Here is a 26,033-nt window from a genome sequence, read left to right on the forward strand (position 1 = left end):
TTTTTATATATATATATATATATATATATATATATATATATAAAATCTCTCTCTCCTTTTTTTTTTTTTTTTTTTTTTTGCTTGTTTCCATCCTGTATGATCATTAATATTGTGCTTGGGGTTTTTTGTTTTTTTTACTATTTTTGTCTTTTGAGCATGTTGGATTTAGTCATGTTTCACATAACACATTGAGCAATGATTATTCATTTGCAGATTTATAATCGGGGAACCGTTTTGCAGTTGTGTGTGTGTGTTTGTGTTTGTGTTTTTTTTTTTTTTTTTTTTTTTTTTTTTTTTTTCTTACATGTAATTTTTTTTACTTTATTGTAAAATTGGAAAAACCCTTCGTTAAACTTTTTTAACCTCGGTCATGGTTAGTTGCAATAAATCATTCATTCTTTTACACGAGGAGTGGATTTATGACTCTCGAGATTATTGCACAAGATTACAAGATGTTCTGGTTTTCGGTTCTTGCGTACAAAATGACCTAGTATTGCTCTCAAATGGCTTTGAAGAAGAGGTAATGAAGAACACAAAGAATTGCAATGTTGACTTAATGCAAGATAACTTAAGTACCCTCAGAATAGAATAGCACTTTAAATGGGGTATGTCAGGATAGAAATATTGGAGCTGCCAGTAAAGCCTTTTTTTACTTTTTGGATGCTCCTAAGCTGTTCCTCTTAGGCAAGGCCATAAATTATGCAGTTTTCTTTTTTTAACCATGGGATGAAAGGAAAAAATACTTGGGTTTTTTTTTTTATTTTTTATTTTTTTTTCCCCCATCAAAACATTTAGTGTTGAAAGGGGAAACCCTTCCACTGTGCTATTGTTCTGCTGGTGGGGAGCCTTCCCTCACCACAGTGATCGCTGCTGGCGTGAACCGGCAAAAAAAAAAAAAAAAAATATATATATATATATATATATATATATATATATATATATATATATATATATATATATATATATATATATATATATATATATATATATATATATATATATATATATATATATATATATATATATATACAGGCTGATTGTGTTGCAGTCAATCAATAGAATGCCTTCAGTACAACCAGCCTGCCCATAAGCAGATCAAAATTTGTCAGATTCCTACTGAATCCAAATTTTGGTGTGTGTGTGGATAGATAGATAGATAATAGAGAGAAATATAGATATACAGTGCCTTGCGAAAGTATTCGGCCCCCTTGTACTTTTCAACCTTTTGCCACATTTTAGGCTTCAAACATAAAGATATCAAATTTTTATTTTTTGTGAAGAATCATCAAGTGGAACGAAATCTATTGGATATTTTAAACTTTTTTAGCAAATAAAAAAAATGAAAAGTGGTGCGTGCAAAATTATTTGGCCCCTTTACTTTCAGTGCAGCAAACTCACTCCAGAAGTTCATCGAGGATCTCTGAATGATCCAATGTTGTCCTAAATGACTGATGGTGATAAATAGAATCCACCTGTGTGTAATCAAGTGTATAAATGCACCTGCTCTGTGATAGTCTCAGGGTTCTGTTGAAAGTGCAGAGAGCATCATGAAGACCAAGGAACACACCAGGCAGGTCCGTAATACTGTTGTGGAGAAGTTTAAAGCCGGATTTGGATACAAAAAGATTTCCCAAGCTTTAAACATCCCAAGGAGCACTGTGCAAGCGATCATTTTGAAATGGAAGGAGTATCAGACCACTGCAAATCTACCAAGACCTGGCCGTCCCTCTAAACTTTCAGCTCAGACAAGGAGAAGACTGATCAGAGATGCAGCCAAGAGGCCCATGATCACTCTGGATGAACTGCAGAGAACTACAGCTGAGGTGGGAGAGTCTGTCCATAGGACAACAATCAGTCGTACACTGCACAAATCTGGCCTTTATGGAAGAGTGGCAAGAAGAAAGCCATTTCTCAAAAGATATCCATAAAAAGTCTTGTCTAAAGTTTGCCACAAGCCACCTGGGGGACACACCAAACATGTGGAAGAAGGTGCTCTGGTCAGATGAAACCAAAATCCAACTTTTTGCCCACAATGCAAAACGATATGTTTGGCGTAAAAGCAACACAGCTCATCACCCTCAACACACCACCCCCACTGTCAAACATGGTGGTGGCAGCATCATGGTTTGGGCCTGATTTTCTTCAGCAGGGACAGGGAAAATGGTTAAAATTGAGGGGAAGATGGATGCAGCCAAATACAGGACCATTCTGGATGAAAACCTGTTGGAGTCTGCAAAAGACCTGAAACTGGGACGGAGATTTATCTTCCAACAAGACAATGATCCCAAACATACAGCAAAATCTACAAAGGAATGGTTCACAAATAAACGTATCCAGGTGTTAGAATGGCCAAGTCAAAGTCCAGACCTGAATCCAATCGAGAATCTGTGGAAAGAGCTGGAAACTGCTGTTCACAAACGCTCTCCATCCAACCTCACTGAGCTCGAGCTGTTTTGCAAGGAAGAATGGGCAAGAATTTCAGTCTCTCGATGTGCAAAACTGATAGAGACATACCCCAAGCGACTTGCAGCTGTAATCGCAGCAAAAGGTGGCTCTACAACGTATTAACGCAAGGGGGCCGAATAATTTTGCACGCCCCACTTTTCATTTTTTTTATTAGTTAAAAAAGTTTCAAAAATCCAATAGATTTCGTTCCACTTCACAATTGTGTCCCACTTGTTGGTGATTCTTCACAAAAAATAAAAATGTTATATCTTTATGTGTGAAGCCTGAAATGTGGCAAAAGGTTGAAAAGTTCAAGGGGGCCGAATACTTTCGCAAGGCACTGTATATAGTTTTATTGAGTAAAGCCAAGAGAACAACAATACAGAAATCATCCAACGGGGACAATTGCAAACAAATGTGAATAAACATTAAATAAATATCAATTGCTAAAAATAATGAAAATTAAGTTGTGTATGTGATCATAAAAATCCAGAAAGAAAAAAGCTAATAAAAAAAAAATGAAGTGAAAAAAACGAAAATGTATAGATCAGTCCACAGTCTGTGAAGAAAATGAGTGGAATATTTTCCACAATAAAGTGACTTGTGCTGAAGGAATCCCACCACCAAGTGAAGTGCACGCTTACTAGCTATGAAAACTTCAAACACATATGGCCATAACCCCGGCCTCATGCACACGAGACGCAGTTAAACGCGCGTTCAGATGCAGTTGGACAGTTTTTTCAACTGCACCTGAACTCATTCAATGTTGTCCTATGGGTCCATGCACACAGTCTCGTTTTTTTCCGTTTATATGCAGTTGCGTTTAATCTCGTTTTTCCAGAAGCAAAAAAATGCGTTCAGAAACAAAAATTTCTGCGTTTCAGACGCAAAACGCGGCAAAACGCGGTAAAACGCGGCAAAACGCCGCTACCGCGTTTAGCCGCGTTTGCGTTTATATGCGTTTTTAAAGGTGACCTTTTTTTTTACATTAAAAATCTCAAAAATGATTGCAAATGATGAAAAACCATTAGAAAAATATTTTAAACAATTGCAATTGCAAGTGGACAATCCACAACTTGTGGCAAGTGACGTGGCAAGTGAACAATCCACAACTTGTGGCAAGTGACATGGCAGGTGGCAAGTGATGTGGCAAGTGGACAATCCACAACTTGTGGCAAGTGACGTGGCAGGAGAAGTGGCAAGTGACGTGGAAAGTGGACAATAGACAACTTGTGGCAGGTGACGTGGCAAGTGACCTGGCAGGTGACGCGGCAAGTGACTTGGCAGGTGACGTGGCAAGTGGAAAATCAACAACTTGTGGCAGGTGACTGGCATGTGACGTGGCAAGTGGACAATCCATAACTTGTGGCAGGTGACGTGGCAAGTGACGTGGCAAGTGGACAATCCACTTGTGGCAGGGGATGTGGCAAGTGACGTGGCAAGTGGACAATCCACTTGTGGCAGGTGATGTGGCAAGTGACGTGGCGAGTGGACAATCCACAACTTGTGTCAGGTGACGTGGCAAGTGGACAATCCACAACTTGTGGCAGGTGATGTGGCAAGTGATGTGGCAAGTGGACAATCCACTTGTGGCAGGTGACGTGGCAGGGGACGTGGCAAGGGACGTGGCAAGTGGACAATCCACAACTTGTGGCAGGTGATGTGGCTGGTGACGTGGCAAGTGGACAATCCACATCTTGTGGCAAGTGACGTGGCAGGTGATGTGGCAAGTGACGTGGCAGGTGACGTGGCAAGTGACATGGCAAGTGGACAATCCACATCTTGTGGCAAGTGACGTGGCAAGTGACGTGGCAGGTGACGTGGCAAGTGACATGGCAAGTGGACAATCCACATCTCGTGGCAAGTGACGTGGCAGGTGATGTGGCAAGTGATGTGGCAAGTGACGTGGCAAGTGGACAATCCACAACTTGTGGCAGGTGACGTGGCAGGTGATGTGACAAGTGACGTGGCAGCTGACGTGGCAAGTGACGTGGCAAGTGGACAATCCAAAACTTGTGGCAGGTGACGTGGCAGGTGACGTGGCAAGTGGACAATCCACAGCTTGTGGCAAGTGGACAATCCACAACTTGTGGCAGGTGACGTGGCAGGTGACGTGGCAAGTGAACAATCCACAACTTGTGGCAGGTGACGTGGCAAGTGACGTGGCAGGTGAAGTGGCAAGTGACGCGGCAAGTAGACAATCCACAACTTGTGGCAGGTGATGTGGCAAGTGACGTGGCAGGTGATGTGGCAAGTCACGTGGCAAGTGGACAATCCACAACTTGTGGCAGGTGATGTGGCTGGTGACGTGGCAAGTGGACAATCCACAGCTTGTGGCAGGTGACGTGGCAGCTGACGTGGCAAGTGGACAATCCAAAACTTGTGGCAGGTGACGTGGCAAGTGACGTGGCAGGTGACGTGGCAAGTGATGTGGCAAGTGGACAATCCACAGCTTGTGGCAAGTGACGTGGCAAGTGGACAATCCACAACTTGTGGCAGGTGACGTGGCAGGTGACGTGGCAAGTGAACAATCCACAACTTGTGGCAGGTGATGTGGCAAGTGACGTGGCAGGTGATGTGGCAAGTCACGTGGCAAGTGGACAATCCACAACTTGTGGCAGGTGATGTGGCTGGTGACGTGGCAAGTGGACAATCCACAGCTTGTGGCAGCTGACGTGGCAAGTGACGTGGCAAGTGGACAATCCAAAACTTGTGGCAGGTGACGTGGCAAGTGACGTGGCAGGTGACGTGGCAAGTGATGTGGCAAGTGGACAATCCACAGCTTGTGGCAAGTGACGTGGCAAGTGGACAATCCACAACTTGTGGCAGGTGACGTGGCAAGTGAACAATCCACAACTTGTGGCAGGTGACGTGGCAAGTGGACAATCCACAACTTGTGGCAGGTGATGTGGCAAGTGATGTGGCAAGTGGACAATCCACTTGTGGCAGGTGACGTGGCAGGTGACGTGGCAGGGGACGTGGCAAGTGGACAATCCACAACTTGTGGCAGGTGATGTGACTGGTGACGTGGCAAGTGGACAATCCACAGCTTGTGGCAGGTGGCATGGCAGATGACGTGGAAAGTGGACAATTCACATCTCGTGGCAAGTGACGTGGCAGGTGATGTGGCAAGTGACGTGGCAAGTGGACAATCCACAATTTGTGGCAGGTGACGTGGCAGGTGATGTGGCAAGTGGACAATCCCCAACTTGTGGCAAGTGACGTGGCAAGTGGACAATCCACAACTTGTGGCAGGTGCCGTGGCAAGTGACACGGCAAATGCAAGTGTACAACTGCTCTCTATGCTGCTGCTGCTCACTCTGATCAAAATAGCAGAAATAGTTAAAAAAAATGCTTTGAGAGCTTGGGGAGGGTCTACATGATGTTATCTTTATAAACGCGTTTAAACGCAAACGCGTCTAAACGCGGCATGCAAACGCGGCAAAACGCGCGTTTCTAAACGCGCGTTTCAGCTTTTTTTTAACAGAGGTTTCATCTGCGTCTCGTGTGCATGAGGCCTAAGAAGGGGTTAATTTTACCAGAAAAGCGGCATCTTTGTCACTTTGTGTAAGCTCCACTCCACATATAAGGCTTGACATGTTCCGCATATGCCGATTCCTCAGAGGGTGCCAACATAGAAATGCCACCTAATGGAAGGCAGGTAGTTGATCCCATGTATGTTCTTTCTTAATGGACTGATCTATATATTTTTTTATTTTTATTTGCTTTTCTTTCTGGATTTTTATGTGCATACTTATATGAATTTTATGATCACATACACAAATACATTTTTCATTATTTTTGATTTATAGCAATTGATATTTATTTATTCATTGTTTATTCACATTTGTATTGGTATTTGAATTGTTATTGGTAATTCTTTCACAGGATTCAATATTTATTTAGTGTTTACATCATGAATTGATTTATTTTTAGGCTATTATTTTTATACATAAAATTTTTATTTGAGCACAACCTTTTTGGATTTTATTAAACCAAAAATGGGACTTTTTAGGTGTTTGTGTATTTAACACATTTATGACAAAAGCATCACCATGAACTACATATTGCAATTTTATTACAAATTTTACAAAAAACGTATTCTTGTTCCCTTCCAAAAATTTTACACATAAATTGTCAATACCACTATTTTCTCAACATGTTTAAAATGTGTGAAATTTTTGGAAGTGCAACAAGAATACGTTTTTTTGTATTTTTGTAAAATTTGTAATAAAATTGCAATATATTGTTCATGGTGATGCTTTTGTCATAAATGTGTTTAAATACACAATCAAACACCTAAAAAGTTCAGAGGTCTAGTGACCTCTAAGTCCCGTTTTTGGTTTAAGTCGTTCAGTTGGCATGTGGTGTGTGTTTTTTTTTTTTTTTTTTTTTAACTTTGGCTTTCTCTCTCTTTCTTGCTTTTTGTTCATACCTTTTTTTTTTTTTGTATTTTTTTATTGTTATTGGTGTGTATCTCACGTGGTGTTGCTGCTATATTAGGTGTTTGTTTTGGTCCAGCGCAATTTTCTTTGTTACAAACAGTATGCTATTACACTGCAAAGTAGTCGATATCAGAAAGGTAATAAGTCCTAATCATCCTTTGACTACAGTAAACAAATGTAAGAGAAACTAACCATTAACTTCTAAGGTGGGCCCAACTAGGAAGCCAGGCATATTTGGTAGTAAGTGGAGAAATAGAATGACAAACCAGATGTCAAATGCGTGGAAGATCCTGCTTTGGTAGAAGGGAGGAATGGGATTAGATATAAAGGTCTGTGAAAATGATCGCTAATGGTCAATGTAGGGTCCTAGGGGAGGAAAAAAAAAGTGGGTGGGGAGGAGGAGGGCTGCAGCAATGGAACGTGGGGGGCGGGGACCTCCGGGAAACGTTGGCCAGCTCTGTAAGTGGTCTTTGGGAACAGGATGGAGACTTGCAAGATCAATGGAAGGCCAAAGTCTAGGACGGGCCTTTCAGGAGGGGCTGTGATGTTTATAGAGGGTGGAATCTTCTTCCTTCCAATCAAATAAAAACAAAAAACAAATAAAAAAATAAAATAAAATAAAAAACCTCTTTATTTTTTAAACGCATTCAAGCATACATGTTCCATAAACACAAAGTTATAATGTACAAAACTGTGGAATTACAGCTTCCAACTGCATAGCGCTCACAAAAGACACCATACAGCCCCCACTAAGTGGCTGAACACAGAAATGACAGTGGCAATAGAGTGTTTAATATTGCACACGCCAAAGTCAAGTAGTAAAAACCAGCATTGAATAACCAACGGCATTCTACCCCAATATCCTATCTATAATCGGGTCTGCTGGGGTCAAACCAGCAAATTTAGCAGAGGAGGTTGGAATCTTTAAACAATAACTATCTCGTCCATGTAGAGATATGAGGACATTCACTTAAGTCCATATACATTTTGGACACCGGCACAATTTTCATACTTTTGGCTCTGTATGCCACCAGAATAAAATTAAAACGAAACCATACAAATTAATCTGAATTGCAGACTTTCAGCTTTAATTCAGGGGTTTGAACATAAATAAATAATCAAGTACAAATTTTAGGAACTGCAACCTCCGAGAAAACGAAAATCCCTTTTGTTGCAGTAAGGCTTTTCTCACACTGCAAGGGTTAACTGCTCGTTTATGTCATGGTGAATCTGGGAAAAGTAATTTTACTTACCAGATCCTTTGCTGCAGCAAGCTACTGTGGCTTGAGCGTTCCCCGCAGCCTCTTCTCCCCTGTAATCTGGCGGTCTAAGGTCCTCTGGCATCAAGAAGATCAACGTAGGGACCATAGCTCTGCGATGGACATGAGGATGCTGACGGACAGTCCAATGCCAGAGGGCAGCAGAGGATCTAGTACATTAAAGTGCACTTACTAACCTCAACCAGGGATCACTAAATGGTGGACCGTGGTCTGGACCGCGACCATGCCACTTAGCAGCTGGGTGTCCTCTCCCAGATCTCCCACCAGGACCCCAACGTCATCCTCACAGTGGGGCAGGGGGCTGGAGGTGCTGCAGATCTACATTTTGAATTTTTAGGTTTCGGGAGTTGGGCATTCAATATGAATGTACTTGTCCATTGACTCTCCAGATAATGCAGCAAGGAGAGGTGTGAGAGGACCAGCACTTTCACTATCAAGACAGCAGTGGCACCTCCTGTTTTCTACCCCGCCAGATTCAAATAAAAGACTTTGTTAGGAAAAAAAGAAATAACTTTTTTTTTTTTTTTTTTTTTTTTTTTTTTTTTTTATATTGGTGTTACAGCAACCTTTACTAGCCCTCTTCTATGGATGAATTCCAGGCTAATAAATAGGCAAAGCTCTGACTCTCTGGAGCTTGCCGCTATGTCCTAATACCCACAATGATATGCTGCATTGCTGTCCAGTAGGAATGTGACTGAGGCTGGAAGAGATGGGTAGTCTTTGGTGCCATCTGGAAGTGCAGTACCTTTTGCCTATCTGCATTCAACTGTAAGAGTCTACGCACATTTAGGCTTCTAAAAAAAAAAATGCCAGAACTGCTGGCAGAAAAAAAATGCTTCTGTGAAGTGTTTTCCCCCCCAAGACACTTTAAAAAGTTACACTTACACTTGACACTCTTAAGCACTGCGTTTTTTTTTTTTTAGGTGCATCAAGCTTTTTATTTTTTATTTTTTGGTAAATGCCCAAATGTGCATGGACACAGGCTAACATAGAGTTGCTTCTACAAGCTGAAAGGAAAAAAAAATGGCAGATGCCTGTAGCAGCATTTTGTTTTTTTGCCCAGTGTGCATGATGCCTGGAGCAAGCTGTTAGCGGCTGGTAATGGTATGTACAAGTCCATCTAGGTGCCTGCTGCTCTTGCTTTCAGTTGAATAAAAAAAAAAAAAAAAAAATATATATATATATATATATATATATCTCTCCAAAGCTGGTGGAATGAACAGCACTTTGGTAATCTCTATGTATCTCAGACTGTCCCACTTATGATATAATGAAGAAAGTTCAAAAGGTTGCTGCACGAAAATGTATTCAAATAAAAAAAGAGATTTAGAAATGTTCCATAATTACAGTTTTGGGCTCTAGATAGAGATATCTATACATCTCTCAGTATCTCACAAAAGTGAGTACACCCCTCACATTTTTGTAAATATTTTATTATATCTTTTCATGTGACAACATTGAAGAAATGACCCTTTGCTACAATATAAAGTAGTGAGGGTACAGCTTGTATAACAGAGTAAATTTGCTGTCCCCTCAAAATAACTCAACACACAACCATTAATGGGCCCAAAGTGTCAATATTTTGTTTGGTCACCATTATTTTCCAACACTGCCTTAACCCTCTTGGGCATGGAGTTCCCCAGAGCTTCACAGGTTGCCGCTGGAGTCCTCTCCCACTCCTCCAACACAGAGCTGGTGGATGTTAGAGACCTTGCGCTCCTCCTTCCGTTTGAGGATCCTCAATTGGGTTTAGGTCTGGAGACATGCTTGGCAGTCCATCACCTTTACCCTCAGCTTCTTTAGCAAGGCAGTGGTCATCTTGGAGGTGTGTTTGGGGACTTTATCATGTTGGAATACTGCCCTGCGGCCCAGTCTCTGAAGGGAGGGGATCATACTCTGCTTCAGTATGTCACAGTACATGTTAACATTCATAGTTCCCTCAATGAACTGTTGCTCCCCAGTTCCGGCAGCACTCATACAGCCCCAGACCATGACACTCCCTCCACCATGCTGAAAATACTCAGGTGTGAATGCAGCCTCCGTGTTATCCCATGAAAGGATATAATAAAATATCTACAAAAACGTGAGATGCTGTGTGTGTGTGTGTGTGTGTGTGTGTGTATACACTACTTTTAGATGGCTATATAGCTCCCAAATCTATATACCAATTGTAATTCTTTTGGGTTTATGGGGTACAAGAAAGCCAGGTCCAGTATTTTGGGGTGGTGGGGGAGATTGTAGTGTAGATATTGCAATGTTTAGTAGGATTGCTACCACAACTCTATATTTTATATAAAGGCTAATAATTAATTTTCTATAATTTTTATTTCCAATGGTTGGATACATTTAAAAAAACTAACAAAAAAACGTTGATGTTACAGTTACTATATATTGAACGTGTATGTGTGTAATAAATATATATAAATTTATTTGGGCGGCACAGTGGTGTAGTGGGTAGCACTTTTGTCTAGCAGTAAGGCCGCGTACACACGGGCGGACTGTCTGACGGACTTGGTCCGCTGAAACGTGTTTGAGCAGACAGTCCGCTCGTGTGTGGGCTTCAGCGGACAGTCTGGCGGACTAACTCTTTCGGAATTTCCGTAATATTGTCCGTCCAAACTTGGTTTCAGCGGACAGTCCGCTCGTGAGTAGGCAAGTTGGACGGACTAAGTATGGCGCATGCTCAGAAAGGATTTACACGGCCGAAGGTTGCATTGCAGGGTATTGGACGTCGTATTTCTATTCCCGTCGTACGTGCTGTACACGTCATCGCGCAAGCTTTCAGCGGACTGTCTGTTCGTCGTGTGTGGTCAAGTCCGTTCATTCAAAAGTAGGATGGACTGTCTGTCGGATTGTCTGATGGACTTAGTTGGCCAGACAGTCCGCCCGTGTGTACGCGGCCTAAGAAGGGTCGCTGGTTTGAATCCCAACCACGACACTACCTGCCTGGAGTTTGCATGTTCTCCCTGTGCCTGTATGGGTTTCCTCTGGGTACTCCGGTTTCCCCCCACACTCCAAAGACATGCTGGTAGGTTAATTGGATCCTGTCTAAATTGTATGAATGTGAGTTAGGGACCTTAGATTGTGAGCTCCTTGAGGGTAGGGACTGATGTAAATGTACAATGTATATGTAAAGCGCTGCGTAAATTAATGGTGCTATATAAGTAACTGAAATAAAAAAATAATAAAAATAAAAATATAAAATTGTGTGCATACAGGTTGCACTGGATGGACCGTTTTGGCTTTATCCTTACCAACTATGTACAGTATGTAACCATGAAGTGTGCTTTAATTTTTCATTTTGTTTTTTTTCTTCTTCTTCTGCTTATCTTGTGTTTTTCTCTGAACTTTGTGCTGTTATGTTTGACAGCAGGCTTATAATGACCTTTTGACAACAAAAAGGAAAAAAAAGTGTAAGCCAAGCAGCGCCTGTATATGAAGACGGCGCAGCATCCACTTATGGAATCTTCACTCTACAGCAAAACTAAGCAGCTGAAAGTCCTTTTATTGTCCAACACTCTGTGAATGTCAGATGCCTGTGTCCCCACCATGCTTATTGGTTCATCTTGTGAGCCCATAAACACTAATATTATGTCCTGTAGTGATCTAAGGGGTCTAGGGAGTTGGATGGAACCACAGCATGCAGTGGGGGGACATAGCCATTCGACACTCCCAGAAGTGTCAAACTTTGAAGTTTCTGGTGGAATGCAGCGCTGGAACCGAGAGAGATGTGTATGACGGCTTTTTTTATGGTAGCACTAACTTGCATTTAGGATTATGGTCCACTCGAGTTGAGTATAATGGCTCTTTTTTTATTGTGTGAAGCTGGTATTAGAATAAATATATATAAATATATATATATATATATATATATATATATATATATAATATATATATATATATTTTGTTTCTTACAGATTGACGGGTTTGATTTAAAATGGTATTAAACCTGAAAACAAAAAATGTAATCTATTGCATCTTCTTAATTAGATGTGGTGTTTGAATAAAGGTTGTTGTTGTGTGTGTGTGTGGGGTGTGTGTGTGTGTTGGTGGTGTTTTATTATTCTTATTATTATTTTTTTTTTTTTTTTTTTTATCCCCTCTATTTTCACCTGGTGATTCAGCCAGTAAGTCTGTTATTTTTAAGCTGTCCAACAGGAGTGGTAGTCGGGAGATGAGTGTTAGCTGAATTTCAGCTTTAAGTTATTAGTCCATCTAAAACCTTCTACCCTCTCTAACAACATACTGTTGCCACCTGTTTGGGATTCACCCCGACAGTCAGGATTTGCAATTATTTGTTCGGGTGCCTGAAACCCAGACACATTTTTCAGACTGGGCTGTGGCTCCCCATGTAACTGAGATGGTCACACAAAAATCTGTTGCCATCCGGGAGCTGGGGGCAGGTTTGGCATCAATGTGGCACTGGGCGGGGGGGCAGTAATGGCCACATCCACTGTTTGCCGCTGCAGGCTGCATCACCACTCTTGGGGGCACTTAAAGATGCCCCAGGTCTATTTAAAATCCTATAGTGTATACTATGAAAAAAAAAAAGTTTCCTGTGCTGCTAAAGTGTTCGGGTTTGGTTTGAAGAAAAGGTGGCAACCCTAACCTAATGCCGCATACACACGATCGGCAATTCAGCCAGCAAAAGACCGATCAGAGCTTTCGGTCGGAAAATGTGACCGTGTGTATACTCCATTTGACTTTTGCTGGCCGAATTCCTGCCAGCAAAAGATTGAGAGCAAGTTCTCAATTTTTCAGTTGGAAAAAGTTCCGATCGTCTGTAGCAATTCCGAACGTGCAAAATTCCTACACATGCTCGGAAACATTGAACTTTGATTTTCTCGGGTCGTCGTAGTGTTGTACATTACCGCGTTCTTGGCGGTCGAAAGTTCAGAGAACTTTTGGGTGACCGTGTGTATGCAAACCAAGCTTGGATGGTTTTTCTGACGGAATTCTGCACTTGTGTACGCGGCATTACACTACCTTCTCCAAAGATTGATGATGCTGCTGTCCGAAGGTGGGGCTCTGTTTTCCTCCTCCTATCCAGAGTGGAGACATCCTGAGACAGGAAGTGTGACCAGATCCCCAGGAGAAAACAAAACTAATGCAGCCAGCACATTTTAAGGTTTGGTAAAATGTAACATTATATATATATATATATATATATATATATATATATATATATATATATATATATATACACATTTTTTTTTATTAATAAAAAAAAATGTTTTATATAAATGTATTTATTTTTTGGGGGGTTTAATGCTGCTTTTACTCATTATTCTTCTTCTCCTCCTCCTTTATTTTTGAAAATGCTTGCAGGAGACTAGTGTTTATAAGCTGAGATTAAACAATGTTGTATGTTCAGGATTCAGTTGCCCATAATAAAATGCACTTTTTTATTGTCAGTTCTGTTATTTATTTATTTATTTATTTCTGCTTTCAGGATAGAATCATCAACATTATTGTTGGTGTGTTAACATCCCTACTGGTCCTGGTAAGTATTTTTTCTTTTAATGCCATCCAGGCATTTATGTTTTTCTAGTCCTAGTGTAGTACCTGACAAACCAGTCCCAGTTTTCCCTTGTTTTAGTTGTGCCCGTTAATGAGTTTCCTACATTTTTAATATGTGCCTGTACGCTCTCTCTCTCAGCCAATGAGGAGGGAGAGACCTGGCAAAGTCTTGGCTCTCATGCACAACGCTGGATCAGGCTTGGGTATTTGGGTGGGTGGGGAGGCTTAGGGGGTTGCTGCACACTCAAGGTTTTTTACCTTCATGGATAGAATGTATGAAGGTAAAACAGTCAGCCTTTAGAACTACTTTAAGTTTACTCTAAAAACTGGATATATATAGGTGTGTATTACTAGAGTGAATAGCTGTCGCTGTCTTTGCAGCCTGTGCAAAAAAACAAACAAAAAAAAACAATGCAGTCTGTTTAACCATTTGTGGTCTAATAACTAAGACCTATACTGTAGGTCCTGGCTAGTCTGTGCAACCTGCTGTTCCAAGGTATAAGCTGCCCCCACAAGCTATCAGAGGGAGCTCCAGCCAAGATAGAAGATGGACTGTGCATTTAATCTGCCTGGAAACACCCCTCCATGTTGGCCAATGTGTCGCCTCCGCCCCCCCCCCCCCCCCCCCAAAAAAAAAACCTCACGTTCTTGAGAGGGGCTTACGAGCAGAAAAGAAGAAGCTCTAACCTGCACAAAAAAAAAAAAGATAAAATAAGCTGAGGGCAGGGTTTGGGGTTGATACATGGCAGTGGCGAAAATGAAGACGGAGGACCGCTTCGGGGGCTTCGTTCTCAGGTAAGTTATTCATAATGAGCTAGTATGCTATGCATACTAGCTCATAATGCCTTTGCCTTGAAGGTTGCATTTTTTTACTTTTATTTTTATTTTTTATTTTTTTTAAATAGCCTTTACTTCCTTCTCCAAAAGTACTTTTTTATTTTTTTTTTGAACTGCAGTGTGTATGAGCCCCTCGGATGCAAGGGTTTCTTTATTTTTTTGTCCAAGACTCTCTCTAGTGGCTGCAGATGCAACTTCTCTGCAATTTATCCATGGACATTGGGCTGTCCAGCTGCTGTGCATCCCTCCCGGCATTTCAGTATATTCAGAAGGGACAGATGCAGCATTTTATGCTTGTACATGATTGGATAAGGAAAGTCTGCAAAGCTTCCTCTTTCCTAAGCTCTAGGTCAGTGGTCTCCAAACCGTGGCCCTGGGGCTGGGTGTAGCCCTTTGCTTGCCTTTAGTCGGCCCTTGAGGCATAATTCCTTCCGCTGACACCCGCAATGGGGCACTATTCCTTCTACTGACACCAATGACGGGGCACTATTCCTTCTACTGACACCAATGACGGGGCACTATTCCTTCTACTGACACCAATGACGGGGCACTATTCCTTCTACTGACACCAATGACGGGGCACTATTCCTCCCATCGACACCAGATCGGGCATTGTTTACTCCCACTGGGCACAGTACGGGTCCCCCCCTAAAGCCTGAAGGACAGTATACTGGCCCTTTCTTTAGAAAGTTTGGAAACCCCCTTTTTCTCAAATCGCCTTTCAGGACAACCCCGGAGAGAGTGTAGCTCCGCCTTGTAATTAGGAAACACATGCCCACTTTAAAAACACCTCCTCTTCCTCCATGGCTTCAGTTATTGTGTTTTTCCTCCTTGGAGGAAGCATGTGCCTGAACCAGGGAGAGCTACACTCTCTGCAGGGGAGTAAGGCTTACCTTTCGTTGCAGGTTGTTTCTTTTTGACCCCCAGCAGCATCTCCACGGGGAGAGGACTCCTGGAGCTCCTGGTCCCGCCATCTCACGGGAGTAAGGCTCCTCGGAGTGCCGGCGTCGGGTGCCCGGTGTCCGCTGGTTAGCGCAGGGAGGGCTCTGTTGCTGGCGGAGGCCGCTGCAGGTCAGCGGCATGGCTCCGTTTTCGGCGCCGGGTCCCGGGCGGCGACGGCGGCGTTCACGGTGACGCGCGGGCGCTCTGAGGGGGCGTGGCGCCGTGGTTCAAGCGCCTGGAACGCAGGGATCATGGGGCGGGTCAGGTGACCGCGTGCTTCCGCTTCCGGCCGGCCCTGATGACGCGGCGGCCGGGAAAATTTAGAACGACAGAGCTGTTTGTGATAGCTGCCTCACTCAAACGATGGAAGAGTGTAAGCCAGCTATGGCGGAGACAGGCGCCCCTAGCACCGGTCCAGCCCAGGTACGTAAGGTGCACTGGCACCCTCTGCTTTACTGTTGGGCTATGTCTTTGTCTGTTCCCCCCTCTTGGGGGCCTGTCGCTGCAGGTCGGAGGTGGACTTCGCTCTGACCTTTTGCAGCCTAGTTCTGGGGTCTCACTAGTGGTCTGTTTGGTGGTGGGTCTCTGCACTGGCTTGGTGTTAAGCAACTGGTTGTTAAGAGCTTTTAGTGAGTTAAACCTGTATGTCGTTTCAGGAAAAATCACTAGGAAAAGCTAGACCAGGTCAGAGAAAATGTCCTTCTTGCAAGACCCCCCTCAGAGATTCATGGCAGAAGGCAATGTGCAGAAATTGTATCAGAGAATTGGTGGAAGAGGAAACATCTCAACAATATAAGGATTTGTTTTCTTCGGTTAAAGAGCTGACAAACTCCTTGAGTTCAGTCAGGTCCATCCTGATACAAAACCCTCCCGCACAGACCGAGCCTCAGAACTTACCGCCCAGCCCCAGGGCGTCGTCATCCAGACAGGTGGAAACTGAAGAGTCTGGAGACGAAGGGGGTAGTACTCTCATCTCCTTCAGGGATTCTGAGGAGGAGGAAGAGGAAGAAGATGGCAGGGGCTCCAAATTCAAGCTATCACTAGAGGAAGTAGATGATATTCTAAAAGCAATCTACACTACTCTAGAAATTCAAGAAGAAAAAGTACAACTGTCGGTTCATGACAAAATGTACCAGGGGTTGGACGAAAGAAAACGGAGAGTTTTTCCAGTCCACAGGGTCCTCTCAGACTCAGTGAGAAAGGAGTGGAAGGACCCAGAAAAAGCCCCTTTCTTCTCTAAAGCTCTCAAGAGAAGGTTTCCCTTCGAAGATAAGGACGCAGAGGTTTGGAACAAAAAACCCAGAGTCGATGCAGCTTTCTCGCAGGTATCCAGACGAACGGATCTAGCCTTTGAGGATATGGGGATCCTTAAAGACCCAATGGACAAAAAAGCTGACTCCATCCTTAAAAAAGCTTGGGATGCTGCGTCAGTCAGTCTAAAACCAGCAATGGCAGCTACGGTGGTGGCCAGGAATCTGGAATGTTGGGTAGAGGAGCTGAGGAGCCATATTGAGGCGGGGACACCCCGCAAGGATCTCTTAGAGTCCTTTCCACTGATCCTGAATGCAGTCAAATACATGGCGGATGCATCAGCAGAATCGGTTAAACTGGCCGCTAGGTCTTCGGCTCTTGTAAATTCAGCCAGGAGAGCAGTTTGGCTGAAAACATGGTCTGGGGACACTGCTTCTAAGGTCAAGCTGTGTGGTCTTCCCTTCTCGGGTGACTTGCTCTTTGGTCCCGATTTAGAGTCTGTGCTGGATAGAACAGCCGATAAAAAGAAGGCTTTTCCAGTTAAGAAAAAGCAGATTGCCAAAAAGAATTTTCGTGCTTTTCAGCAGTCCCATAAAAAAGACCAGGAGCGCAAGAGCAGATGGGGTTCACAGAAGGGCAAAGGCAAGGGTGGAGTCCTCTTTAGATCTCCCCCAGAGCAGTCCCCTAAGAGCAAGTGACAATATCTCCCCAGTGGGGGGGAGACTGTCAGCTTTTCGCGAACAATGGGACAGGCTGTCTCCAAATCTGTTCGTGAAGAGCGTTGTCGATCAGGGGTACAGGTTGGAGTTTTCAGAACTACCCCCGAGCAGGTTTTACGTGACAACATTGCCAAGGGATCAGGAGAAGGCCTCTTCAATGAAGCTTTTGTTACAGGAGCTGATACAGCAAGAGGTTCTGATTCAAGTCCCAGTAAATCAGCAGGGCGGGGGTTTTTACTCACATATTTTTCTGGTGAAAAAACCCTCAGGGAAGTACCGTCTAATCCTGAATCTGAAATTTCTGAACAGGTTCATTCGGTACAAACATTTCAGGATGGATACAATTTTCTCCATCACAAAGCTGTTGACCCTAGAATGCTTCATGGCATCCCTGGATCTGAGGGATGCCTACCTTCATATACCAATTCATCAGGCATCGCAGCAGTTCCTGCGCCTGGCATTGAAGGTGGGGAGTTCGGTATGGCACCTCCAATTCAGGGCTCTGCCGTTCGGACTCTCGTCCTCTCCCAGGGTCTTTACGAAGATTATGGCAGAGGCTTTGGAGCCCCTGAAATTGAAGGGGATTCCAGTCGTCCCTTACCTGGACAACCTTTTGTTTTTTGCAGACTCCAGGGAGCAGGTCCTAGTCAATCTCCAGAGGGCCCAGTCTCACCTCGAGGGCCTGGGATGGCTTCTAAATCTAGAGAAGTCAATCCTGACCCCCTCACAGGAAATGAAATTTCTGGGGTATACATTAAATTCGATTCTCCAGAAAGTTTTCCTGCCGTTGGAAAAACAGGAAAAAGTTGAAGCTAGCTGTACAGCGGATACAGAGCAACCAGACAGTCTCAGTCAGGACGGCTATGGCAGTTCTGGGCCTGCTTACGGCAGCAATCCCGGCTGTTCAGTGGGCCAGGTTCCATTCCAGACCCCTTCAGAGGGAGGTTCTGTCAAGCTGGTCCCATCAGGATCCTTTGGAAAAACAGCTAAAAATTTCGTCAAGGACGAAAAGGGCTCTTTGGTGGTGGAGAGACCAGGCAAACCTCTCAAGGGGCCTGGTGTGGACCTTTCCTGTGGACAAGCGCCTTACTACAGACGCAAGTGCCTGGGGCTGGGGAGCCCATCTGGATGGTCAGACATCTCAGGGGGTCTGGTCCAAACAGGAAGCTCAAAGATCATCCAACTGGAGGGAGTTGAAGGCGATCTTTCTGGGTTTAGTGGCCTTTCAGCAGAGTTTGAGAGGCCACCACGTCCAGGTGTTGTCAGACAACACGACAGCGGTTACCTACATTATGAAGCAAGGGGGAACCAGAAGCAGGAGCTTGATGGAGCTGGCCAATCTGTTGTTAGCCTGGGCAGAGCAGAACAAAGCCTCACTATCGGCAGTGCATCTGAAGGGCTCTCAGAATTTGTTTGCGGACCTCCTAAGCAGGCGCAAATTGCTGGAGGCAGAATGGAGTCTGAATCAGGAAGTGTTCCTGATGATCTCCGAGGCCTGGGGGGTTCCACAGGTAGACCTTTTTGCCAGCCAGCAGAACTCAAAGGTGGACAGATTCTTTTCTCTTCACCGAGGAGATGCAGCAATAGGGTTGGACGCGTTTGCTCACCCCTGGCATTACCAGCTGTGCTACGCCTTTCCCCCCTTTCCTCTAATTCCACTAGTACTGAGGAAATTCAGGGAAGAAAGGACAGACTTAATACTAGTCACTCCTTTTTGGCCAAAAAGGCCCTGGTTCGCGGGTCTTCGAAACCTAGCCTTGAAGCCCCCATGGAGGTTACCACTCAGAAAAGATCTGTTATCCCAGGGGACAGTAAGTCATCCAGAGGTGGAACTCCTACAGCTAACCGCCTGGTTTCTGAGGAGGACCTATTAAAAGCCAAAGGTCTCTCAGATAAAGTAGTAAAGACCTTGCTGTCTAGTAGGAAGGCAGTTACACAGGCAATTTACATGAAGGTCTGGAAAAAGTTCAACTCCTGGTGCAGTTCTAGAGAACTCAAGGTCAAGAGCACGGTGTCCGTCTTGGAGTTTCTCCATGAAGGAATGGAGAAGGGTCTCGCAGCCAGTACCCTGAAGACTCAGGTGGCTGCCTTATCAGTTTTCTTTGAAAAGACTTTATCTAAAGAAACTTTAATTTCTAGATTTTTTTTTTTAGGGCTCTTGCTCGAAATAGACCAGTAGCCCTTAAAGACTTTCCCAGTTGGGATTTGTCTACAGTTTTACAGGGTCTCTCGGGAGCACCGTTTGAACCCTTACAGGAAGCTTCTTTACAGAAGGTGGTTTTAAAAACAATCTTTTTGGTGGCCATCACCTCGGCCAGGAGAGTCAGCGAGCTCCAAGCTCTAGCTATTACAGAACCCTTCCTTAGAATTTATCAGGACAGGGTGGTACTGAGGACGGATCCAGCATTCCTACCGAAAGTATCCTCAACTTTCCATCGATCACAGGAAATAGTGTTACCTACATTCTCTGCAACCCCAGCAAATGCAGGAGAGGAAGTTTTTCACACATTGGATGTGAGAAGGTGTCTATTACGGTTTCTGAAAGTTACTAAAGATTTTAGAAAATCAAACGCCCTCTTCGTGATATTTTCTGGATCACGCAAGGAGGAGAAAGCTTCTAAAAGTACGCTGGGTAGGTGGCTTAAGTTGGCTATAACAGAAGCCTATAAAGCAAAAGGAGAAATACCTCCCTCAGGTATTGCTGCCCACTCTACTAGATCCACGGCAGTTTCCTGGGCTGAAAGGGCCGGTGCAACGCCTGAACAAATCTGCAAGGCTGCCACTTGGTCCAGTTATTCGACATTTCTCCGGCACTACCGGTTAGATCTACTGTCTGCAGCAGATCAGGCCTTCGGCAGGAAGGTACTGCAGGCAGTAGTCCCGCCCTAGGGTAAGTTTCTCGGTTATCCTCTCCGGGGTTGTCCTGAAAGGCGATTTGAGAAAGACTCAGACTTACCGGTGACGGTATTTCTAAGAGCCTTTCAGGACAACCGTTACTTCCCTCCCTAGGTTATGCTTAGTAAATGTATTAAGTTCTACCATGGTGTTGTGCTTTCTGTGCTTTGTTTTCCAGCGTCGGAAGGCCACAATAACTGAAGCCATGGAGGAAGAGGAGGTGTTTTTAAAGTGGGCATGTGTTTCCTAATTACAAGGCAGAGCTACACTCTCTCCGGGGTTGTCCTGAAAGGCTCTTAGAAATACCGTCACCGGTAAGTCTAACTGAGTCTTTTTTTTTTTTTTTTTTTTTAACACTACTGCCATTAAAAGAGAAGTATTAATTATTTATTTTTATTCATACTTGCCTAGGTGGATGCTGCATCTGTTCCACGGTGTCCCTGCACTGAGAACCAAGCCACCGAACACCGTGGATGGCTCGGATCTCTCATCTCTCCTGCTCTGCTCCTCCATGCTCACTCGAGCGCTGAGTTGTGGAGGGTCAGGGAGCGCCCATCTCAGCGGCTCGCTGCCATCAGTCAAGGTAGCTGGTGGATCCAGACTTCCTAAGTCGGGATGACGCGGTGCCTCGACTAATTGCAGTGACGTCAGCGGAGAGCGGACTTCAGACTGCTCTCTGCTGAAGACGGGCCACAGGAGTGCAAAATGAATTGCACTCCTGTGACCCTTAGGAGAAGACCAGCCTAAAAAGCTCACGCTGGTCTTCTCCTTTTTAGTGTCTGCCAGCACATACTGCATATTTAGAGGCTTTTAGCTATAGTAGTGAGATATAATAATCTTCATGAATACGTTCAAAAAAGTGAGCTAATCCTCATCTATGATCTTCTCTCGTTCAGTGTTGTTTTTTTTTTTTTTCTTATAATAGACCCATGCATACATCTAAACTTTTTGAGATGGGAACACCTATTAGCAAAAGTGTGTAGACGTGGCACGCACACCCTGTCATGCCCCCCTTGAAGGAGAATTGTACAACAACAAAAAGTGCTACCGTATATACTTGAGTATAAGCCGAGATTTTCAGCCTCTTTTTTTAGGCTGAAAGTGCCCCCCTCGGCTTATACTCGAGTCACCGCTGTCTGCCTACACGATCAGCGTGTCATGCAGACAGACGGCGGCCATTCCACTATTCAAAAGCCGCGCCTCCCTGTCTGTGATGGGCGGAACACTCAATTTCCCAGCAGTCAGTGTTTCGCCTATCACGGACATCCGCTCGTTCTCATACTATGGACGAGGATGAGAGGATGTCCGTGATAGGCGGAACACTGACTGCTGGGAAATTGAGTGTTCCACCTATCACAGACGGAGGCGCGGCTTTTGAACAGTGGAATGGCCGCCGTCTGTCAGACGAGGAGAAGTGCGGCATGGCACGGCTCGGCACACAGAGGCTGCAGAAGGCAAAGAGACAGGTAGGCTGCGATGGACACAGGGATGGACGGGACACAGGGATGGACGCATGTCTCACCCTCGGCTTATACACGAGTCAATAAGTTTTCCCAGTTTTTTTGTGGTAAATTAGGGGCCTCGGCTTATATTCGGATCGACCTATACTCGAGTATATACGGTAATTGTATAAAAAAGGAATAGTAGTGGTTAAAAAATAAAGTTTTTTTGGAATTTACAAATACAGCAATTTAGGAAGTGGATGGCAAACACTTTTTGATACATACGTAGTAAATTTTATATACAACTATATAGATCAGACCAAAATGAGGGACAGGGGGACTTTATTCTGAATGAGGGACAGTTCCTCGACATCAGGGACAGTTGGGAGCTATGGACTCGTGAACGCAGATGATCAAGTGCAGTAGATGGCTGAAAAACTTTTGCTGTCATGCTAAGAATCATTTTCATTAGTTTGAGGATTGTACAGTAGGTTCTTTGAAGGATTGTTTTTATTAATCCTTTTTAGGTTTATAAACTGATATTTCAGATAGTTGATGTTTATTTCTAGGGTTTCAATACAGAAAAGCTGTCCGTACTGCCCTAGGTCGGGTCGCTTTTCTGAGTCATTCAGTTGACAGGTGTGAGTGTCTATATAACCAGAGATCTGTATTTGCATGCAGTATTTTCTATATACACAGGGGAGCTCATATAGATTTGATTATGTTTCCTGCTTTTTTTTTTTTCTTCTGTAATGCAAATGTTATTTCACTTCCTCAATTACTATGTAATTTCTTTTGTACAGGTAACAATTATCAGTGCTTTCGTATTTCCCCAACCACCTCCAAAACCAGTGAATGTTTTCTTTGCCTTCTGCATACTGCTGTGCTCAATAACTGGTCTCATACTGGTAAGTATTTTACTGTACATGAGAAAAGTGGTATGTAGCTCCAGATAGTAGGCCTGTGGGTAACGTCACTACGTGGATGGTGTCGCTGATTTGTGTGTTTTTTTTTTTTTTTTTTTTTTTTTTTACAATTTTTAACCTTTTAAATATTTATTTATTACAATTCTTTCTTTTCTCCGCCCTTTTAAAAAAAAAAAAAAATTTGTCATCCCTGTTGGGGGGTGGCTTTGGTGAGATAGGGGTCTAAAGGTCCTAAACAGACCCCTGACATCTTTCTTTTGAGACAGGGTAAGGGACTGAGGGCAGATTCCCCAGTCCCTTTCTTTGCAGCTTCAGCTGCATTGAAGGTGAATGGACAAGACAACACTGGCTCCTGTCCATTCATAATCTGAAGCATCATAAACATAGTTTATGATGCTCAGTCAGTGATTACTGACAAGGAGCTGTGTGTGTGTGTGTGTGTGTGTGTGTGTGTGTGTGTGTGTGTGTGTGTGTGTGTGTGTGTGTGTGTATGTGTATATATATATATATATATATATATATATATATATATATATATATATATATATATATATATATATATATATATATATATATATATATTATACCCACCCCGACTCTCCATTCTGACGGATCAGGGACGAGGAGGAGCACCCAGAGAGCCAGTGGAGGACACATGGGACAGTCGGGCGTGATCAGTGCGGCCAGTTACAAGCACCAATCTCCATGTATAACTTTCCATAAAGCAGCTGACAGCTGCGGGAGGCAGCAGAGGAGTCAGCTTTATGGAAAGCTGTACAGCGAGATTGGTGCTTGTAACGGGCCGCAACGATCATTTGTCCAGCCCCCACCCCCCCCCCGCGCACGCTACACTGAGGATGCCAGACCTGGTACAACAGGTAGCGGCTTAAGCATCAGAGCATTTACACGTACAAATGCTCTGTGTCGGCACCAATACCGATACAAGTATCGGTGCAACCCTACTTGTATCTATATATGCTGGATATCTGTTGTGACCCTGCAAGTAACGTTGATGTTACTGCATAGCCATCTTTTGGAAACCTACTGAAAGCAGCCATTTGCCAGTAAGGGAGGAGATGTAAGCTATACTTGCCCACAAAAAACAGACAGGTGTCCGGCTGCTGGATGATAGAACTGCTGTACATGTTTTCAGGGCCAGTTCACACAACATGCAGTCCAGTGTGTGTATGTGTTTGTTTTTTCTGCATCGAAAACGCATGGAAAGTAGGTTTATATGGTTTTCCATGGCATAGTTCACACCAGTGTGGTCAGTTGCAGGGCATTCCAGCTCCAGAAAAAAAGTAGAACGTGCTGCATTTTCCTGGACTGTACTGGAATGTGGTAAAACTCACTGTAACACATCAAGAAATGCACCAGACCTTTACAGTGGAAAAAAGCATCTGTAATACTTCCGTAAATGCTTTAAAAATGTGCATGCAGAAACGCAAACCCGGAACGGATCTGAGGTGCGTTTTTTTTTATTTATTTATTTATTTATTTATTTATTTTTTTGATGGTGTAAACTTTCACGTTTTTGCCCTTGGAAACAAGAGGGAAGAGCACTGCAGGCACTTGATAAAAAAAAATTATTATCGTGCTGGCCAGTTGCTGCATTTTTTGCCTTACAATGAAGCTGAATTCTATGTAAACAAGCTTAAAACTATTTTATTTATTTTATTTTATTTTTTTTTATTGCTTTTACGTATATCCATATTCAATTCCAGGAAGCGTTGTTCTAAAGAAATCATTACTATTACTGATCTGGTGGTGTTTCTGAAAACCTTTATGACTGGGAAATATTTTCTAAGTATGACAGTTGCAGACAAGCATTCTGCAAGGCTAGGTTTGGCACGTCATAGCTGATCGGAAGACTTTTGTCTTCCAGCTATATGTTTCTTGCCAACGCTTTATGTATTTTTCTATAACCTCATCTGATAAGATCTCCCTGAAGGTGGACCTAAATATAGCAATTTGTGATCGTTCTGAATGCGAACAATCGCAAAAGATTCATCATTGATTTAAAATACTAAAAGAAGTCATGTATTCTACACACTTCAATCAACTGAAAATGGCGATTGTTTATATTGATAAATGGAGATCATAATCTCAGTCATATTTAATCAATCTGTATTACAATTCGTTCTCTGGCACACCGTTATTTGCACATTTTAAGCAAAAGCAATCGGCAAAATTCCACTGATGCGATTGACGCTGCAACGCTGAAATCAGTTAAGATCTGTCTAATTCGATTTGAACCAAGGATCTCTGGTTTGTGACATTTTATTCAATTCAGTCAGATTAGTCCATCGAGGATCATAATACTTATCTGCTTGTGGCCCAGGACCATTTTAGTCAGTCCTACAACATTGCTCCAGCCACAAATGTAGCTAAATGATGTGTAACATGATAGGAAAAAAAATTTGTTGCACAGGAGTCTAACACACATCCTAAAGTCAAGGCTGGCTTGTACCATGTCACATCTATTTCAGAAGCTGTCATAGTGCGTCCTACTCCACCCACTGTCTAAATCACCCAGAAGCTGGGAGGTCACATAGACTGTGTAGAGGGAGTAAAGCTGTCCTCAACTCTCTGGCAAAAGTTGAGAAGATGGTGCTGTGCAAGAGTTTGGCATTATTCGTTTTTGGCAGAGTGAAGGATTCTCTACCTCAAGACAGCCCTCACACTAACCCTTAATTACGTAAAAAAACAAATGAAAAGTCAGCAATCACAAATACTGTAGCTGTTGACTTTTAATCTAAGAACACTTACCTGTCCAGGGATCCCTCAAGGGCTGTCCCTTAGGCTGCTTTCACACTGGGGCGGGAGCGGCGTCGGCGGTAAAGTGCCGCTATTTTTAGCGGCGCTATACCGTCGTTTTAGCGGCGGTCTGCGGGCGCTAGCGGGGTGGTTTTAACCCCCGCTAGCGGCCGAAAAAGGGTTAAACCCGCCCGCAAAGCGCTGCTGCAGCGGCGCTTTGCCGGCGCTATTGCCGCGGTGTCCCATTGATTTCAATGGGTAGGAGCGGTGAATACACCACTCCTTCACCGCTCCAAAGATGCGGCTAGCAGGACTTTTTTCACCGTCCTGCCAGCGCATCGCTCCAGTGTGAAAGCCCTCCGGCTTTCACACTGGAGTGAAAGGGGCTGTTTTTTTTTTTTTCAGGCGCTACACAGGTGCTATTTTTAGCGCTGTAACGCCTGAATACCGCCCCAGTGTGAAAGCAGCCTTAGCCGATTTATCCATCAGCTGTGAGTTCAGGCACCGGCATCTTCACAGCCTGTTTCTTATTGCGCATGTGCAAGTCATGCTTTCTGGATGTTGCTGTTGTCTT

At 43.7% G+C, this 26,033-nt stretch overlaps 1 protein-coding gene across 1 annotated transcript in view; it reads left to right on the top strand.

Moving 5' to 3' along the window:
* Positions 1–26,033, top strand: part of TMEM243 (transmembrane protein 243) — a 47,772-nt gene that overhangs the window by 15,400 nt on the left and 6,339 nt on the right. Inside the window, exons 3-4 of the mRNA XM_077471948.1 lie at positions 13,623–13,673; positions 22,580–22,684. Of these exons, the coding sequence (XP_077328074.1) occupies positions 13,623–13,673; positions 22,580–22,684 (156 nt within the window). The remainder of the gene's footprint in view (positions 1–13,622; positions 13,674–22,579; positions 22,685–26,033) is intronic.

This window comes from Lithobates pipiens, unplaced genomic scaffold (assembly GCF_037356315.1).
Source record: "Lithobates pipiens isolate NorthernLeopardFrog02 unplaced genomic scaffold, aLitPip1_a1.2 Scaffold_8, whole genome shotgun sequence".
In the NCBI taxonomy this organism is placed as follows: domain Eukaryota; kingdom Metazoa; phylum Chordata; class Amphibia; order Anura; family Ranidae; genus Lithobates; species Lithobates pipiens.